Genomic DNA, 19250 nt, shown 5'->3' on the forward strand with positions numbered 1-19250 from the left:
TCAGGTGCCGGAGTTGCCGCAAGCCCAGGCCCCCGGCACTTGCTATATTTACCTGTCCTCCGTTCCATCGATGTGTGCTGCTCTATCCTCCACATCCTCTGGCTGTGACTGTTCAGTCAGAGGGTGGCGCGCATTAATCGCGTCATCGCGCCCTCTGAACTGAACATCACAGGCAGAGGATGTGGAGGATAGAGCAGCACGCATCGATGGAATGGAGGACAGGTAAATATTGCATCCTCACCCTCCTGGCTCGTCCCTGCTTCTCCGTTGGAGATCGCGGTGTGTGTTTAGTGCTTACGCATACCTCGATCTCCTGGGAGCGTCACTCTGTGGGTCCAGACTGCGCCGGCGCTTGTGCAGTCTATAAAGGCTTCGGACAGAGTGACGCTCCCAGCATCATATTATAGATTTATTGACTTTGTGTTTATAGATAATTTAATTAGATGCCTTACTTCTTTGTTTTTTCATTTTTAGCTACAAGTAAGAACTTGGAAACCGTTAACAATCGTACAATTCATAAGCGAATAAAAAGGTAACGTAATTCAAAAAGATAATTGTTGATTTAGCCTAATGACTTTTTGTTCATAAAGTTTGGGCAAAATACACTGTAACATACATCTATGGAAAGTGAATGTGTGCACACACCAGCCTTCAGACACAAGGGAAGAACATTGCTCATGCCAATGAGCACAATATAAAGTTGATTTCAATTATGTTTTCACATGGCTTTACATTGATCTACACTGTGGGAAATATATCTCGCTGCCCATTACTTTCATAATTATGTCATCATTATAAGTCATGCATTATTAACTCCGTAAAATATCACGTTTTAATAGAACACGCAGTTGGCGGCAAATAATTGTACCCTGATCACTGGAAATATACAAATGATTTCTCATTTTCTCTATATGTTATGCACTATGTAATTAACTATACATTAGCTTATCCATCATTATTCTTCTTGTTTATGCTTACATGCCAAAGTAATTTTATCAATGACATTTCAGCCTTTGCTAATGTTGAAGTTTCATTGTGAGTTTTGTAGATTTTTTTTTTACAATATAAACTAACCAAAAACACAAATCTCTGATAGGAACTGTGCCTAATTGATAGCTAATATGATGCCTTGAAATGTTACAAAAGTCACTTTTCTATAAGACTTTATGAATGTCACTTTATGAACGGCAGTTTAAATAGCTTAATTCTGTGCAATATTGTATTTATATGAATGGAGATGGAAAAAGCTCAAGTATTCCACTGTTTTTAAAAATTTTCATAAAAATTAACAGAAATTATTGACTTAGGTCGTATTTATTTTCTGATGCTTCGAGAGTACCTTTTAGGCCACAGACAGACGGCCATATTTCTCATTCGAGGATCACATCTCAGTCCTCGGACTGACCTGTCACCTTTCCTGACGTAAGCTGACAGTTTGTTGTATTTCTATGCAGCTGTCACACTAAGGTCAGGAGAACAGACGGTCAGTTCGAGCATTGCGATGCTATCCTTACAGGAGAAATATGTCCGTCTGTCTGCGCCCTTAGATTCGAAATGCTGTTACGTTATTGGAACGGTCTCCTTTAAAGAGTAAACATTGTTTTATTTTTATTTTATAAAAAAAAATCTGCATTTTTTTTACCTCCTGGATAGTGATGAGCGAATATTTTCAAAAAACAATCGCCAAGCATAAATTCGGCACGATTATGGCACATTCAGATTCGTGATCGGAAACACGAGCAAAATTTTATAAAATCTGAAAAAATCTGTAACATTTGGTAAAAAGTGCTGGAAAATATTTGTGTTGCCACAAAAGTATTTTAAGCATTTTGTCTACGATAATGGTGGTGTATCATGAGCTTGGGGCATATGGTTGATGAGCGGAGGGGTTTGCAGAGCTCAGAGCCGCAACTTGCTTTCCTAACTTTATGTGTGCACATTACGGCTAGCCAATCAGGGCGCAGGAAACATCCACAATGTCCTAACACAATGGCTTGTGTCATTGGCTGCTAAAATTACAAGTCCCTCTCCACATAAGGAGCGGACATCTTGTTTTAGCACCATTTTGACCCTGTAACAGCGCAGAGAGGCTGCTCCTGATGCTGGCACTGTTAGCAGCTGGATTATAGCTAGGCAGTTGTTTCTTACTCAGATAGTTTAGCTAGGTAATGTCCTGTCTGGCTTTGAAATTGACCTTTCTACCTTTTTTGCCATTACTGAGGTCCAGAGACAAAGCCAGCAGGGCACATGTCATACAAGTGTGTTGTGCACTACTTCTATTGTGCTCCATGCACGAGTAGACCATTCTAAGTCTTATTTTTTCACTAGCTAAATGTAAAAAGCATGCCATATCCCACTTTGTCAGTTAGTGCTGTGGTGACATTGTTCTGTGATTTGAGCTGTTGTGCATGAAGAAATATTTTTGGGGGCAGTTGCTAGCGTGAGTCAGCATATCATATCTCACCTTGTTATTTAATGGCTGTGAAATTCCACAGTGTTCATAGCTCATGCACATTAAAAAAATGTATTTTTTTCTGTTGCTAAACGTAATACAGCCTGCCGTATTCCACATTGTAATTTTATGGTGGTGATATGAAGCTGTCTGCAGACATAGAGCACATTAAAAAGAATATATATTTTTTTCTGTTGCAAACATGATACAGCTCGCCGTATCTCACGTTGTAATTTGTGGCTGGTAAATGTAGCTGTCTGCAGACCTAATGCACATTTAAAAAAAAATTATAATTTTTTCTGTTGCAAAACGTGATACAGCCTGCCATCTCCCAAGTTTTCATTTTGTGGCAGTGATATGAAGCTGTCTGCAGACATCACACACATTAAAAAATGAAAATTATAATTTTTTTGTTGCTAAACGTGATAGAGCCTGCTATATCCAACCTTGTCAATTAGTGGCATTGAAATTATTCTGTCTGCAGAGCTGTTGGACATTAAAATATTTGTTTTTTTACAAACGTGATAGAGCAGCCAAGATCTGAATTTGAAATATTTTGAGCCTATCTACTAGATTATGTACATCTATGGCATCCAATTTCTCACAGGCGTCTTTTATACCTAGCTTGAGATGCGCATCTGTTATACCTATCCTCTGATGAGCATCAAACGCTCCCTGGTAATTGGTGTTGGGTAAATGAGTATTCATTGTAGGCTGGATGAATCCTGGATCCTGGATCTCATACCTCACATAGCCGCACTGTTATTGATCCTGTTGTATGTTTCCAATCCTGCCACCATCATGCCCCTTTTCCTGATCAGTTCATCTAACAACACGTTGGCCATATTTGTCCGGTAAACCTGCACCTTACCAGCAGCAATTGTAGGAAAGAGGGCAGTCCAATGCCACAGACTATCTTCTAGATTATTCAAGCCTCATCCACACTAAAAATACTTTTTTATGAAATTGTTTTGAGCATCTAGTCAATGTTATACAGGCCTCATCAACAGGCCTAATGTAGTACAGTAGTACTAGCCTTTCCTGGTACTAGGAAATGCAGCTTAAAATTTGTATAACAAAAAATGCAGTGAAAACACAATGTGTGAACATAAGAACAAAGCCTTATAGTTAATGGGGCCCTCTCTTTCTCACACCTGTAAACTGTAAGCTCTTATGGTTAGCAAGGTCCTTTCTCTCTCCTGAAAAGTAGAAACTTTTATGGTTATCGGGGATCTCTTTTTTCTCCTCTCCCCCTCATGTATTTTCAGAGCAATTACAGTTAGGTCCATATATATTTGGACAGAGACAACATTTTTCTAATTTTGGTTATAGACATTACCACAATGAATTTTAACCAAAACAATTCAGATGCAGTTGAAGTTCAGACTTTCAGCTTTCATTTGAGGGTATCCACATTAAATTTGGATGAAGGGTTAAGGAGTTTCAGCTACTTAACATGTGCCACCCTGTTTTTAAAGGGACCAAAAGTAATTGGACAGATTCAATAATTTTAAATGAAATGTTCATTTTTAATACTTGGTTGAAAACCCTTTGTTGGCAATGACTGCCTTAAGTCTTGAACTCATGGACATCACCAGACGCTGTGTTTCCTCCTTTTTGATGCTCTGCCAGGCCTTCACTGCGGTGGTTTTCAGTTGCTGTTTGTTTGTGGGCCTTTCATTCTGAAGTTTAGTCTTTAACAAGTGAAATGCATGCTCAATTGGGTTGAGATCAGGTGACTGACTTGGCCATTCAAGAATATTCCACTTCTTTGCTTTAATTAACTCTTGGGTTGCTTTGGCTTTATGTTTTGGGTCATTGTCCATCTGTAGTATGAAACGACGACCAATCAGTTTGGCTGCATTTGGCTGGATCTGAGCACACAGTATGGCTCTGAATACCTCAGAATTCATTCGGCTGCTTCTGTCCTGTGTCACATCATCAATAAACACTAGTGACCCAGTGCCACTGGCAGCCATGCATGCCCAAGCCATCACACTGCCTCCACCATGTTTTACAAATGATGTGGTATGCTTTGGATCATGAGCTGTACCACGCCTTCGCCATACTTTTCTCTTGCCATCATTCTGGTAGAGGTTGATCTTTGTTTCATCTGTCCAAAGAATGTTCTTCCAGAACTGTGCTGGCTTTTTTAGATGTTTTTTAGCAAAGTCCAGTCTAGCCTTTTTATTCTTGATGCTTATGAGTGGCTTGCACCGTGCAGTGAACCCTCTGTATTTACTTTCATGCAGTCTTCTCTTTATGGTAGATTTGGATATTGATGCGCCTACCTCCTGGAGAGTGTTCTTCACTTGGTTGGCTGTTGTGAAGGGGTTTCTCTTCACCATGGAGATTATTCTGCGATCATCCACCACTGTTGTCTTCCGTGGACGCCCAGGTCTTTTTGCATTGTTGAGTTCACCAGTGCTTTCTTTCTTTCTCAGAATGTACCAAACTGTAGATTTTGCCACTCCTAATATTGTAGCAATTTCTCGGATGGGTTTTTTCTGTTTTCGCAGCTTAAGGATGGTTTGCTTCACCTGCATGGAGAGCTCCTTTGACCGCATGTTTACTTCACAGCAAAACCTTCCAAATGCAAGCACCACACCTCAAATCAACTCCAGGCCTTTTATCTGCTTAATTGAGAATGACATAACGAAGGGATTGCCCACACCTGTCCATGAAATAGCCTTGGAGTCAATTGTCCAATTACTTTTGGTCCCTTTAAAAACAGGGTGGCACATGTTAAGTAGCTGAAACTCCTTAACCCTTCATCCAATTTTAATGTGGATACCCTTAAATGAAAGCTGAAAGTCTGAACTTCAACTGCATCTGAATTGTTTTGTTTAAAATTCATTGTGGTAATGTCCATAACCAAAATTAGAAAAATGTTGTCTCTGTCCAAATATATATGGACCTAACTGTATATACTTTCCATGAGATTTGCGGGAATTTGTTGCCGCAAATTGAATTTTTGGAAAAATTTGGTGAAGCTATCGAATTTGAATTTCGAAAGATCCACTCATCTCTAGATCTGAGTCATTCAAGTGTGGACTTGTTTTTGTGCTTCTCATCATAGTCATCTCCAAGAAAATTCAGCAGTTTTCAGGGCTGCTGGGAGCAGGAACTGGGGCAATCAAAATTTGTAAAGGGTCATCTAATGTGACATTCCCTTTAAATAAAATATTTTTTTAGATTGAATAAAGCTTCTGTAAGTTTTTTCTTTTGCAGAAATTCAAACCAAAGCGACAGAGTAACAGCTGCTTTAGTTCAAGAAAAGAAAATTGGTTTGACAACTGGAGAAAAATTAAAACTTATGGCACAAGATGTAAGCAATAATACAAAGAACACATCTATTCATCCCAATGGTAATTATTTCCATTATGCATTTGTAAAGAAAATATGATCTAATTTATATTCACTGCTACCAGCTCAATATGACACATTAACTGACTTGTCAACGTAGTAATTTATTAAGATGTAATCATATAGGTGCAAAAATGATATCAAGTTTGGAATCTTTATGCAAAAGATGCTTTTATTCATAAACAAAAAACAAGTGAATACTGAATAACTTATCTTTGCTACAATTTCTATGACAATGGCAGGAGGGAATATTCCTGTTTGTGCTGAATACATTTAATGAAGTCAATTATTTTACACAACATATTTTTCTGCAAGGTTAATAGATTTGTTCAGGAATTCTATTAAAAATATTTACTGCATGCATAATTGAATAACCCGATACTGTGTAGTAACAATGTACTGTCTGAAAACCTACAACAAACAACACAATGGTGTATTGTTTGATGTAAGCGACATCTATTATGTCTTTGATCAGCATGGAAAGCTCTTAAAATGTGGTGATATAAGTTGTTTCATATCATAATTAAAATGCCTCAAACTAAATTTTAACAAAAAAACATTGTTCAAAAGGGCATTCGTCACTAATTAGATTCATTTACCCAAGCGCAAATACTAAGAGAACTTTATTGGGACTCAGCATCCGTTAAACACCTTCCCATGTTCTGTATACAAATATTATGCTAACTCTCACTGAAGCTGGAAGACAGCCATTTCTTCTGACTCCCACATATACATGAGCACTCAGATCAGCCAAAAGTTCATGTGCTTTCATTGGGGAGAGGTTTAAAAGCCACTGCCAGCCTCTTCTGGCATCAGCTTAACTCCCCTAAAGCAAAAAAGGATATGCTGTTGAATTCCAATGGCCCAATCCTTCTCCCCTCTTCATCTGTTGAGGGAGAGTCAGGAGGCGTTCATACTCATCAAATGGGAAGCCTGCTGAAATTGCCGTACTCATCTAATATCTGTGAGGGCATTAAGATCAGTAAGGTTAGGTAGTTCACAAGAAGCTTCTCAAACAAATGGAAAAATACATTCTATATACAAGTCCTTCTTACAAAATTAGAATATCATCCAAAAGTTAATTTCTTTCAGTTCTTCAATACAAAAAGTGAAACTCATATATTATATAGAGTTATTACAAACAGAGTGATGTATTTCAAGTGTTCATTTCTGTTAATGTTGATGATTATGGCTTACAGCCAATGAAAACCCAAAAGTCATTAATGCAGTAAATTAGAATAATTAACAAAAAACACCTGCAAAGGCGAAGCACCTGTAGTTATAAAAATGGGATAGATGGCCAAAAGCTATGAAAAAAATGAAATTAATTTATTTAGTGACAAAAAAATCAAACAGGTAAAAACTTAGGGATCACAAAGTATAAGGTTCACAAGACCAAGCAGAATGAGAAAGTACAACATGATTGGGCTGACAAAGGCTTGCCCTGAAACGCACATCGGGGTCCGGCACCACTCCAGCAGTAAGACACAGATACTGTTTAGTATGCAGCCATATCACTTGTGGACACAGACAGAAAAGGGACCCTGTGCAAGAACAATATCTGGGACGTTTGTAGCCCAATAGTCCATCATAATGCATAATTACCGTATATACTCGAGTATAAGCCGAGATTTTCAGCCCCAAAAAATGGGCTGAAAGTGCCCCTCTCGGCTTATACTCGAGTCATGGTTGGCGGGGGGTCGGCGGGTGAGGGGGAGCGATGACGGTCACATACTCACCTGCTCCTGGCACGGTCCCTGCATGTCCCATGGTCTCCGGCACCTTCTTCCTCTATTCAGCTGTCACGTGGTACCGCTCATTAAAGTAATGAATATGGAATCCACTCCCATAGGGGTGGAGCCGCATATTCATTCCTGTAATGAGTGGTACCAGTGACCGCTGACAGAGGAAGAAGCTGCCGCGCCCGGAGACCATCTGTCCAGGAGAAGCAGGGACCGCGCCGGGGCAGGTGAGCATTTCATATTCACCTGTCCCTCATTCCAGCATCGGCGCCGCTCAGTCGTCCGCGCATCCGCTGTGCATTTTACCAAGAATGTCAGTTTTTTGCAAGGGAGGAGAAACTTGTATTTATCAGAAAACCCACAGCAGATTAATTTCTGTCGGACTCTCTCTAAGGGTACGTTCACCCAATTTTTTCTCATGGACTTCTCCGTGAAAACATGCTATGAAAAACAACGCAAACATTTCTGCTCCATTTTTTTTCCCTCTACACTTTTATGGTTTGTTTTACTGCTTTTTTTTTTTTTGCCAATTTTCTACTTCCAATACATGTAATTTCAAATTTTTTTCACAGGTGCCATTATAACCTATGGTGCTATCCATGTTTCTGTGTTTATACATGGACCTTGTGTCCGTGTCAAACACATGAAGACATGTCTGTTTTTTTACGACAGCATGGATGACAAGGGACAATACCAGTCCATGAGTTCGTGAAGCACCCAGATGGCATCTGTGTGCCATCCATGTTTAACATTGCACAGTATAGGAGAAGCTTGGCAATTTCTAACTGTCTTTATTTATACTGGAAAATCATTGATGACACATTGATGGTAAAAAGACATACACGGACCATACATTAATGGTAAAAACGGACACAAGGATGACACATTGATGGTAAAAACGGACACAAGGATGACACATTGATGGTAAAAACGGACACAAGGATGACACATTAATGGTAAAAACGGACACAAGGATGACACATTGATGGTAAAAAGGGACACATGGATGACACATTGATGGTAAAAACGGACACAAGGATGACACATTAATGGTAAAAACGGACACAAGGATGACACATTGATGGTAAAAACGGACACAAGGATGACACATTGATGGTAAAAACAGACACAAGGATGACACATTGATGGTAACAATGGTCACACAGACGACGCCCTGATGGTAACAATGGACACAAGGATGACGCACTGATGGTAAATACACTGACCGTTTTTCTCTCATACGAGAAAATTGGTCCAATTATGCTAATCAGACTCTGATCAGACTTTGACCAGAGTGTAAACTGATTTTCTAGTTAGCGGAGAAAAAAAGTTTATACTTCTCCATTGAGTCTGTTTGTGAAAATGGGACTGCACTCTGATCTAATCCGAGTGCAGTTCGATGTTTTGCACAGACTAATAGACTTGAATGGCTGAGTGCTTGGCCTCGATGAACAACATTGGGGGAAATTTGAATTTCTGATATTTATGGTAATTTGAAACTGTACATGATCTCTAATGCAAACATTGTAATATATACCTACAACTAGACGTTACTGAATCTATAATATATGCATACACTAGAAATAGAATTGAAACTTAGTTCAATAATATAATCCGTTTATTTTTAGGGATACCTCAACACATTCTCAGTATTATTGCCAATATGACCGGTTGTGTTGCCCCATATAATCCACCATCTTGTACGAATACTTGCCAGGATTTAAAGTACAGATTAATCAATGGAGCCTGCAACAATAGGTGAGCGGCACTGCTAATGTCTGTGTGTTTAATAATATAAGACATGAAAGAAAACTGCCAATCTGCCACTATACATAAATGTGGCCATTTTTTTCCAGTTTTTCCATTTTTCATACAGTGTATCTGTATCTGCCACTAAATGTACTAATAGTCTTTAGATAGATAGATAGATAGATAGATAGATAGATAGATAGATAGATAATAGATAGAAAGAAAGATAGATATATAGATAATAGATAGATAATAGATAACAGATAGATAATAGATAACACATAGATATACTGCATAATAGATAGATAGATGATAGATAGATAAATAGATAGATAGATAGATAATAGACAGACAGATAGATAGATAGATAGATAGATAGATAGATAGATAGATAGATAGATAGATAGATAGATAGAGAAAAAGAAAACAAAAAGCAGCACCAAAAGAAAACAAAGGGTGCAAAAAATCCTTCCAATAAACCACATTGGGCCAATAAACCACATTTATTTTTTCTATTGGAGTGCTGCCTTCATTTTTCCGGATAATAGATAGATAGATAGATAGATAGATAGATAGATAGATAAAAAAGAGAAACAGCACACTACACCTACATGCCCATATACACCGTGTTCCAAATTATTATGCACATTGGATTTAAGTGTCATAAAGATTTAATTGTTTTGTTTTTCAAATAAACTCGTGGATGGTATTGTGTCTCAGGGCTCAATGGATCACTGAAATCAGTCTTAAACGCATGTGATAATTATTTTTCCAGGTGATTCTAATTAAAGGAAACTATTTAAAAATGATGTTCCACATTATTAAGCAGGCCACAGGTTTCAAGCAATATGGGAAATAAAAAGGATCTCTCTGCTGCTGAAAAGCGTTAAATAGTGCAATGCCTTGAACAAAGTATGAAAACATTAGATATTTCACGAAAACTTAAGAGTGATCATCATACTGTGAAGAGATTTGTGACTGAAACAGGAGCACAGACAGAGTTCATGCAGATAAAGGCATAATGAGGAAGGTTTTTGCCAAATTCATTGGATAAAGAGAGCAGCTGCCAAAATACCATTACAAACCAGCAAACAGTTATTTGAAGCTGCTGGTGCCTCTGGAGTCCCTTGAACCTCAAGGTGTAGGATCCTTCAAGGGCTTGCTGTGGTGCATAAACCTACTATTCGGCCACCCCTAAACAGTGCTCACACGCAGAAACGGTTGCAGTGAGCCCAGACATACATGAAGACTAATTTTCAAACAGTCTTGTTTACTGTTTAGTGTCGAGTAACCCTGGATGGTCCAGATGGATGGAGTAGTGGATGGTTGGTGGATGGCCACCATGTCCCAACAAGGCTGCGATGTCAGCAAGGAGGTGGAGGAGTCATGTTTTGGGCTGGAATCACGGGGAAACAGCTGGTAGGGCCCTTTAAGGTTCCTGAAGGTGTGAAAATGACCTCTGCAAAGTATATAGAATTTCTGACTGACAACTTTCTTCCATGGTCTAAAAAGCAGAAACGTGCCTTCAGGAGCAAAATCATCTTCATGCATGACAATGCACCATCTCATTCTGCAAAGAATACCTCTGAGTCATTGGCTGCTATGGGCATAAAAAGAGATAAACTCATGGTGTGGCCACCATCTTCCCCTGACCTCAACCCTATAGAGAACCTTTGGAGTATCATCAAGCAAAAGATCTATGAGGGTGGGAGGCAGTTCACATCAAAACAGCAGCTCTGGGAGGCGATTCTGACTTCATGCAAAGAAATACAAGCAGAAACTCTCCAAAAACCCACAAGTTCAATGGATGCAGGAATTGTGAAGGTGATATCAAAGAAGGGGTCCTATGGTAACATGTAAGTTGGCCTGTTGGGATGTTTTGGAGTTAAATAGCTTTTTTGTTCAGTAAATGTGACTTCCTAATGGTGCAAATTCAACAAATGAGCATTTTCAGTTCTTTAAAACATATCAAATGTTTAGAAATTATACTGTGCCTAATAATTTGGAACAGTGCATTTTGAGGTTTTATTCATTTTGGAGATTATACTGTTATCATTGGGAGGTTTATTCAATAAAATTCGATGTATAATCTAACGGGTGATGACTTTGATTAAACTAACTGTCATTTGCTCTGACTATTTAGGAAAATCAGAGAAAAATATCATTTGCATAGCAATTTGGAACATGGTGTAGATGGTTTAGGAGGGCTGATCCTGCTAACAGATTCCCTTTAAGAGGTTTGTACCTCTTATCAAATTTGACACATTTAAAGGGAACCAGTCAGCAGGGTTGTGTATAGTAATCTACACACAGTGTCAGGTCGGCGCCATTATACTGAATAAAATGATATCTGGTGATGAAATCCTTCTTGTTGTTGCTTCTTAATCTTTATTTTCAGTTTTGTCTTAATGAGATTCTCGTGCCCTAAGGCGGGGTCGGTGTATGTGGTGCTCTGATTATATATTCATAATGCAGACTGCTGACAGGTCACTGATCCCTCACTGACCCGCCCCATAGTTTGCATAATGAATATGCTAATGTGTGTATTTGAAAAAAAGCATGTCACTTAATCAAAATGGCGGTCTTTCTCTTATCGGTTAGTGCACTGTGTACGGATTATCAACCAAGGTATCATTGTAATCAGTATAACGGCACCGACCTGACACTGTGTGTAGTTTACTGTGCACAATCCTGCTGACAGGTACACTTTAACTCCAGTGCACATTTCATTAAGAATTTGATTTTTCTACAGTATAATAAATGCCAAAGCAAATGTTTTATATATCTACTGTAGCAAGGCCAGGTAAGTGAGAGTTAAGTCCAAGCACTGCAGGTCTTGATTTGAGGGCTCCTGCACTATTTTGCTAAGGACCAATGAATAGTGCACAGTCTGCCAGAGTGTGGGAGCTGGAGAGATCTCATACTGACCAGTGTGTGGGTGGACACATTCCTGCTAGAGTACTGACTTGTCCTATGTTCTTCCTCTGGGTTTATGGAGCTAATGAAGCTCACCTTGTTGGAGTAAAATGTTGCCTGAGTAAAGACTGCCAAATGCCTACCTGTGCGAATCCCTACACTACCGATTTTTTTTTTTATTAGCAATTGAATTCTTTGAATATTTTTGCATGAAATAATAAAAGTAAAATACATTTATATTTTCTAATGTCTTGTGAAAGCTGGTACATAAAATGTTCTTTTGCCTTGAATTGTGAAAAATGAAGGTAAAAATGATGTATCGGGCAAATAAAATTTAGTCTGGAGACCTCCTGTTATCTGAAAACTCGAGAGCATATCAGAGTCCTATTACGATTATAAAAAGGTGAAGCTCAGGGGTGGATTAAGGGTAGCCAGGGCCCCGGTCTGTTCAGACACTGTGGGCCTCCCGGTCATGTGATGGGGTCATGTGATGGGGTCATGTGACGGGGTCATGCGACTGGGTCATCATATACCTGAACCAGATTATTCCAGAAAAATAGTTGCTGTGTGAAACTATAACCTGTCAAACATCCATTGATCTAGTCAATTTACCCTTCAGTTCAGTATATAGTATACAGTGTATAGGTAACACTGACTCACCAGTGACATCTCTAGGTGAAGTCCTTCATCTTTCATCCAACACCGACCGCCATCACTTCATCCAGCCAGGACTTGTCTCTGCAGGAAATAGCACAGTTATCTTGAGCTCCGCTTGCAGAACACATTACTTAATTTTTCCCAACTTCTACATTACACCACATGAAGAAAAAGAGGCGACATAGTGTCACTCTACACAGTAACAGGACCGCCCCCCTATTTAAAACAGTGTCCTCAAAAAATAAAATAAATACATCACTGCAGTAATAATATCCCTTAATTAGCCCCTATGGTAATAATAATATCCCCCATCCTGGCCCCGTGTATCTCATTCCTGGCTCAAGCCATATGTTCTCCCATCCTGCCCCATATGATTTCCCCATCCTGCCCCATCAGTCTCCATCGTATCCATCCTGCCCCATGATCCTGCACGATCTGTCTCCAATCCTGCCCCTTGTCTTTCATTCTGCCCCGTGCCTCCAATCATGCCCCATATTCTGCCCATATCTCCAGCATCTCTGCCCCCAGTGTCCAGCATCTCTGCCCCCAATGTGTCCAGCATCCTGCCCCCAGTGTGTCCAGCATATTGCCCCAGTGTGTCCAGCAATCTGCCCCAGTGTCTCCAGCATATTGCCCCCAGTGTGTCCAGCAATCTGCCCCCAGTGTGTCCAGCAATCTGCCCCAGTGTTTCCAGCATCCTGCCCCCAGTGTGTCCAGCATTCTGCCCCAGTGTCTCCAGCATCCTGCCCCCAGTGTGTCCAGGATCCTGCCCCAGTGTCTCCAGCATATTGCCCCCAGTGTCTCCAGCATATTGCCCCAGTGTGTCCAGCATATTGCCCCCATTGTCTCCAGCATATTGCCCCCAGTGTCTCCAGCATCTCTGCCCCCAGTGTGTCCATCATATTTCCCTCAGTGTGTCCAGCATCTCTGCCCCAGTGTCTCCAGCATTCTGCCCCAGTGACTCCAGCATCCTGCCCCCATTGTCTCTAGCATATTGCCCCCAGTGTGTCCAGCATTCTGCCCCCAGTGTCCAGCATATTGCCCCCAGTGTGTCCAGCAATCTGCCCCAGTGTGTCCAGCATCCTGCCCCCAGTGTCTCCAGCAAATTGCCCCCAGCTTGTCCAGCATTTCTGCCCACAGCGTGTCCAGCATTCTGCCCTGGGATCGCCGCTCTCAAAAAAAAACAAACAAACAAAAAAGAAAAAACATGAGTTCTTACTTACCTAGCCGTGCTCCTGCAGCGGCCGGCGGTCGAAGCTTCCTCCCTCCACTCAGGTGAAGCGCGCACTCGCCGGTGGCTGACAATGACGTCAGACGCCGGCGACATGCATGCTGCGGCACATGTCAGCTGCCAGCCTCCGATGGGCTGGCGGCTGTTAACTATTGATGTGCGGGCCTGCACCCGCCTGTCAATAGCCTTACTGCCGCAGCGCCTGTAGGGGGGCCCAGTGAGCAGATGAGACAGGGCCCTATGCGAGCCCCCTCTGCCCACCGGGCCCAGGCAGTAATGCCCTGATGGCGGCCAAGGTCAATCTGAGCGGTTGCCCAGGGCCCCCCCACACCACTGGGCCCTGGGCTACCGCCCAGATTGACCTCATTATGATCTGCCACTGGTGAAGCTTTCCAAGTAATATGTGCTGAGCAATATTCTTCTAATTCCAACCAGCCAACATTTGAATATTTTTTTGCATAAATATTGTGATTTATTGTTTTCATTTTTTCTATGGGAATCTTTAAAACCTGTTGAGTGCATGCAATAATGTATGGCTGTGTTCAGTGATACATGCCCTCGTGAAAACCACATTAATTTCAATGCCTTATAAATTTTCTATGAAGAAAGAACAGGGCAATAATAGAGTAAATTCTAGCTAAATAAATAGACTAAATAATTATATCTGGGTCCCAAACAAACAAGTGAATAGAGCCACCTCTATTTTTGGATCATTTTATATGGAGTTTAGCTGTTCGTGTTTCTTAAATTTTCAAGCTAAACTTCATGTTGGCAATCAGTGGTTATATAGACTAAAGGCATAAAAACCATCACATAACATTAAAGAAAAAATAAAATATGATACACCCAACAAGTATGGGGCACCATTATGGTAACATGTGGTTTACAGCAGAGAGGGGTTTGTGCTCCTGGCGCTTTATAATTTGCGTCACGGTGGCCAAGCTTTCTGTCATGATGAGTCTCTTCCCCTTCCCCAATTACACACAAATGACCACAATAAGTATATATATATATATATATATATATATATATATATATATATCTATATAAATAAGAGGCATCGTGATTACTCGCTAATCCCGCCCCCTGCACAGTAGGTCCGCCCCCCACCACATCACCACACATAATCGCGCCCCCACCACATTACCACACACAATCCCGCCCCCCACATCACCACACAATCTCGCCCCCCCACCACATCACCACACACAATCCCGCCCCCCACCACATCACCACACATAATCCCGCCCCCCACAATACCACACATAATCCCGCCCCCCTATCACATCACCACACATAATCCCGTCCCCAACACATCACCACACATAATCCCACCCCCCACCACACATAATCCCGCCCCCCCACCACATCACCACACATAATCCCGCCCCCTCACCACATCACTACACATAATCCCACCCCCACCACATCACCACACATAATCCCGCCCCACCACATCACCACACACAATCCCGCCCCCACCACAATACCACACATAATCCCGCCCCCCTACCACATCACCACACATAATCCCGCCCCCCAACACATCACCACACATAATCCCACCACCCCACCACATCACCACACATAATCCCGCCCCCCACCACATCACCACACATAATCCCGCCCCCTCACCACATTACCACACATAATCCCGCCCGCCCACCACATCACCACACATAATCCTGCCCCCCACCACATCACCACACATAATCCAGCCCTAACCACACATAATCCCGCCCCCCACCACATCACCACACATAATCCCGCTGCCCACCACATCACCACACATAATCCCGCCCCCCACCACATAACCAAATATAATCCCGCCCCCACCACATCACCACACATAATCCCACCCCCCACCACATTACCACAGATAATCCCCCCACATTACGACACATAACCCCACCCCACCACATTACCACACATAATCCCGACCCCCACCCCATTACCACACATAATCCCGCCCCCCATTACATCACCTAACATAATAAAACTAGAAAGTCGAGCGGGCACCACTACGGTATAACTTATAATACAAACCAGGTGCTACTAATGCGCCAATACTACACTTGTAAAGAAAGAAAGAAAACAGAAGCGCAACAGAAGTGCACACACGGCCTTTGTAATTAGTGTAAACAATGCTTTATTAAGACCAAGACCAAGTCAAAGTGCTCATAGACATAAAAACATTTAAAAAGCATGTGAAACATACCCAAACATGCATGATTAATATCCTCTAGATATGCAAATTGCCTCTTCTGAGAAAAAGAGGACTTAACTCTATAGCGCCACCTGTTGGAAGTAGCGATCCTACAAGTCACAATCAACCCTCTAACGAGTCGTGCAATATTACTTAGGATAAAAGCCAAATCAGTATCTCAATTCGCAGACACGGTGTTTCGGGCTGTTGGCCCTCGTCAGTGCGAAGCATGAGAACTGATTTGGCTAGGTGAGAGGCTCTGGACATGGGGTCTAAGGGGTATCGTTTCTCCTTATGGAGAGTGACATACCATCTCTGGCTTGTCAAGGTAAGGAGGCTTATTTGCCGTACAATGCTCCTCTGGGAAATCAAATATGCAAATATGAAGATATGAGAATAGCAGGCACCCAAGGGAAAGATAATCCCTGAGTTCCCCCAGTGAGTAGCACACAGTAATTTACATAGAAATATTAGAATATACACGTGCATCTGTTTTAGGCTCCGGTGTCATATCTTCCCTCTAATTAGCCTCTCGTTTATAAATCTGGTTTCACAAGCAAGCAGTGAAAACACTATTGTCATGTGCAGTAATAGAATGGATAGATGTTTGTATAGCAAAAACAATGATAAATATTAACACATGAAGCTATCACAGTTACCATAGGGAACACGAGGAAAATATAAAAATATCTAGCAGCAATTAATACACAAGGATAATGCAGAGATTTCGATCAGCTAAATAGTTGCTGAACCCATGTCCCTGTGAATTGATACCCCCCACCGGAGTCACCTACAACATGCACTGCCCATGACACATGGTTAAATGTTCAAGCTGTAATACTCACTAGAAGAGGTGGAGCCCGCTAGCTTCCAATGCGTGTCGCTACTCTTGGTAGCTTCGTCAGGGGAAGTGTTATGATCTGGTGGCCTAAGAGCGGCATGACGTACTCTGGAGAATGTGGTAACTGTACTGACCGCAGACCCTGGACTTAACAACGCAACTAGAAGTAGCCGTGGGATGTACCTACCAATCCTAGACACCTCGTCACAGCCGGAGGACTAATTAACCCTATAGATAGAAAAGGGAAAACTATCTTGCCTCAGAGAAAATTCCCAAAGGATAGGCAGCCCCCCACAAATATTGACTGTGAGAGGAGAGGAAGGAACATACACAGGCTGAAAACAGAATTTAGCAAAGGAGGCCAATCTAGCTAGATAGAAAAGATAGGACAGAGAACTATGCGGTCAGTATTAAAAATACTAAGAAATGTCCACCACAGATAATACAAAAAAAACTCTAAATCTAACTAAAGACTTGGAGGGTAAATCTGCCTCTCCAGAGATTCCAGCTCGGCTGCATAAATCCTTACACAGATTAAGCTGGACAAGAAAAAACATGCAATGCACTGAACAATGAGGCCCACAACATGTGGGCAGAAAAACTAGCAGAACTTGTTTTTGAAGAAATGAACTGCAAGCAGGGGCGACCAGGAAGGAATGTGAATCCTCCAGAAACAATGAACAACTGGCACTCACCAAAGGGTGAGGCCAGACTAAATAGCCCCGTCCGAAGTGGACGCACCTGATGACTGCTGTGAAGGACAAACAGCAGCACTACCACTTATAACCACCGGAGGGAGCCCAAGAGCAGAACCCACAACAGAATTCACAACAGGGAAGTAAAAGTTGCCTCACACAAAACTTGCACATACTCAAAACGCACCACACATAAAACTCGCCACGCGCAAGACTCACCATGCGCAAAACTTGCACATGCAACTCGACACACAAAAAGTTGCTACACGCATGTCGCCACACAAAACTCATCTCACAAAAGTCGCTACATGCATCACCCTCAGCACACATTTCACCACACTTACACCAACCTCGCCACATAGAAGTCGAAACACAAAAGTCGCCGCTCAAAACTCGTCATGCGCAAAACTTGCCACATGCAAAACTAGGCTCATGCAAAACTAGCCACTCGTGCAAAACTCACCTCATGGAAAACTCGCCACACGAAAAATTTGCACACGCGGAAAAATTGCCACATGCACAAGTTGCAACACATGCAAAAGTCTCCTCACACAAAACTTGCACATACTCAAAACGTACCAAACATAAAACTCGCCATGCGCAAAACTCGCCATGCGCAAAACTTGCTGCACACAACTTGCTATACTAACCTGTCACATGCAACTCGACACAAAAAGTTGTTACACACATGTCGCCACACAAAACTCATCACACAAAAGTCGCTACATGCATGTCGCCACACACAACTCAACACACACAACTTGACACATGAAACTCACCCTAAAACACACACAAGTCTGGTATTATCCTTCAAAAATAAAAATCTGCTTAATAAGCAAACTACAAGAGCAATAACTGTACCATATAGGAAATACAGCAGCTGTCAGTCACATGACCTGTCTATTATGTGTATGTGTGAGCTAATATATACTGCCAGGGGGGAGGGCTTCCTGTTGGCTGGGGATTTATCAGGCTGCCAATTTAGCTTACAAATACTGAGGTAAAAAAACTGAGCAAATAACAAGTGAACGAGATCTAATACAGGAGGAGATGACTTACAGGTATATGCTATATACAGGAGGAGATGACATACCGGTATATACTATATACAGGAGGAGATGACACAGGTATATACTATATACAGGAGGAGATGACATACAGGTATACACTGTGTTCCAAATTATTATGCAAATAATATTTCCTCATATTTTCTCTAAATTACCTATCTGAATTGCAGTCATTGTTATTTTACAGTCATCTACTATTCTAGTATAATTGCAATGTGTTGGAACAAACTGCCTATGAAAACAGTATCTTTTTTAAAAAAAATAAACACTCAAAATGCATGTTCCAAATTATTATGCACAGCAGAGTTTTCAACCTTTTTTTTATTTT

General features: G+C 41.3%; 1 protein-coding gene across 1 annotated transcript in view; it reads left to right on the plus strand.

Moving 5' to 3' along the window:
- The first annotated feature begins 206 nt into the window (after positions 1–206).
- The window catches only part of TPO (thyroid peroxidase), a 201959-nt gene continuing 182915 nt past the window's right edge, over positions 207–19250 (plus strand). The window contains exons 1-5 of the mRNA XM_077281780.1: positions 207–222; positions 475–532; positions 5684–5820; positions 8133–8264; positions 9189–9318. Coding sequence (XP_077137895.1) covers positions 207–222; positions 475–532; positions 5684–5820; positions 8133–8264; positions 9189–9318 — 473 coding nt within the window. The remainder of the gene's footprint in view (positions 223–474; positions 533–5683; positions 5821–8132; positions 8265–9188; positions 9319–19250) is intronic.

Source organism: Ranitomeya variabilis, chromosome 2 (genome assembly GCF_051348905.1).
Source record: "Ranitomeya variabilis isolate aRanVar5 chromosome 2, aRanVar5.hap1, whole genome shotgun sequence".
Classification (NCBI taxonomy): Eukaryota; Metazoa; Chordata; class Amphibia; order Anura; family Dendrobatidae; genus Ranitomeya; species Ranitomeya variabilis.